At 53.9% G+C, this 1,879-nt stretch overlaps 1 protein-coding gene across 1 annotated transcript; it reads right to left on the bottom strand.

Annotated features, from left to right (window-relative positions):
- Positions 1 to 1,005, bottom strand: N7459_006050 (DUF1774 domain-containing protein; the record flags this gene model as incomplete). The annotated part of the gene is made up of 3 exons (XM_056945234.1): positions 1 to 200; positions 281 to 720; positions 782 to 1,005. The coding sequence occupies 3 exons, from the start codon at positions 1,003 to 1,005 to the stop codon at positions 1 to 3; spliced, it is 864 nt and encodes a 287-aa protein (XP_056799569.1).
- Between the last annotated feature and the right edge of the window lie 874 nt (positions 1,006 to 1,879).

The following is a 1,879-nucleotide window of genomic DNA, read 5'->3' as shown; positions in this document are numbered from 1 at the left end:
CTAAACTCCCTCATTGAGCAGGGGCTGACGTTCACGGTCACTAGCCTCCGGGTGCGCAACGCGGCGGAAGAGACTGTCCCGGCCAGTATACTTGGTGGTAGAGATGTAGATCGAGACGACGAGGAAGACCGCAAAGATCACAAAGGCAAAGATCCACTGCAGAGCAATCACCTTGAGGGCGAATTGCCGCAGAGCCAGCGCTACAAACGGGATCAGCCCACTATCTCCACGTGTATCATACACACAAACGCATAGCTCGGCATCATTAGGAGCGACTTACACAGAGTGAGGAAACTCAAGCAGTATCCCAGGATATAGTCCTGTCGGTGGACGATGTCGAATAAGCCGACGACCAGGATGACCCAGATAAAGATGTTAGCCACGATCCGGCCCGGCAGATTGTGGCTGTGGGCGGCGACGGCGCCATTCCAGAACAACGCGGTCAACGTCCAAGCATAAGGGCCAGCGACGGCGGACAGGTGCACAAACGCGGGCAGGCCGCGGTGACGCCAGTAGGTGATGTACTGGTTGATGAGGTGGGCCACGAGGATGATCTCGGCGCCCCAGAAGAAGTTGCGGGTCCAGAGCAAGATCCAGGCAAAGACGAAGAGGTTGTTCAGGATAAAGTGAGTGGCCACATTGGCGGCAGCAGCCACCAGGGCCGTATCCTTGGAGAAGAGATGCCAGACATAGCTCAGCTGTGACAGGAGCAAGAGAATCCTGGCAATTGGACAAAATCAGCGCCTGCGTTTGCGACGTCGTGCATTGACGAGGGTCTTACCAATAGATTCCCGTCACGGTCGTGTTCTGGCTAAACGGAGTCTTGCGCTTGTGAGCCTGTTTCCAGAGCTTTTTACTCTTCTTGACATCATCGGGCGAGTGGATCGAGTAGTAAATGCCGACAATCACGACCAGCGCCCATGTGAGGGGGACAAAGATCCGATAGAGAGTTAGAGCGTGGGCGTGATGAGTCTCACGTCGAGCAAAAGGATTGTACGACGCCATGATACCAAGTCGGTCGATGGGCGATAGGCGAAGGGGAGTGCTGGGTGATGGGCGGGGGCAAAGGCGTTATATACAGGAAAAAGGCGAAAGGCAAAAGACAGCAGGCAGAGAGCGCTCCCCGCATGCATTGGCCACTCATGACGCAGAAGCCGCGAAAGCTGTGTGGCGCCAAGCAGCAGAATGAGGTCTGGAGGAACGGTGATGTCAAATCTTCCAAGGTTGACTTTCTTATCCGGGAGCTTAAAACCTTGGAATCTGGGAAACCTTGCGAGCGCCAGCGCGGTGGAGCCCCAATTCTTTTCGATTTCACTTCCAACTGACTCATGTCGCTCCTGGTGTCTCGACAGACACTCAGACAATCCCAGCTGAAAAGATTTAGTAATAGAGTTGCTGCAGCAGGTGCAACAACGCTGCGATCTTGAATAAGCTGTTGATCCCAGTGCACGGTCCCATTGGGGGGATCTGGGATGTTCGATTTGCAGGCATCCTGGGATGTATGATGATTGTCTACATACTGGGCGGATTTTCCAACCTTCATCGAAGTAGTCTATAGAACCGAAATAATGCACCCAACAAGGAAAAAAAAAAAAAAAAAACCAGGATCGCTACGTTGCAGCAGAGGATGAGGACCCCGGAGAGAGCGCGGGGCCAGGATGGTCAATGCCGCCGAGTCAAAACCACGTCTACGGGATCACTATGTCTAGCCAGGAAGCACCGAAGTAACAAATCAACGCTTTTGATGAAACACGGGGGTATCAATCATGCCTTGCGCAGGCTGACCGCCAAACCCAAAGAGAACAAAGGGGGTCTGCAACGGACTTCATGAATGTACTTCGTCGCCTTCCAGCGGGCCCGCCGCCTCCAGACCATCTAA

Source organism: Penicillium hispanicum (genome assembly GCF_028827665.1).
Source record: "Penicillium hispanicum strain IBT 35686 chromosome Unknown utg000005l_segment0_segment0, whole genome shotgun sequence".
NCBI classification, from domain to species: domain Eukaryota; kingdom Fungi; phylum Ascomycota; class Eurotiomycetes; order Eurotiales; family Aspergillaceae; genus Penicillium; species Penicillium hispanicum.
The sequence above is the reverse complement of the archived record's forward strand: the minus strand, read 5'-3'. Positions and strand labels throughout refer to the sequence as shown.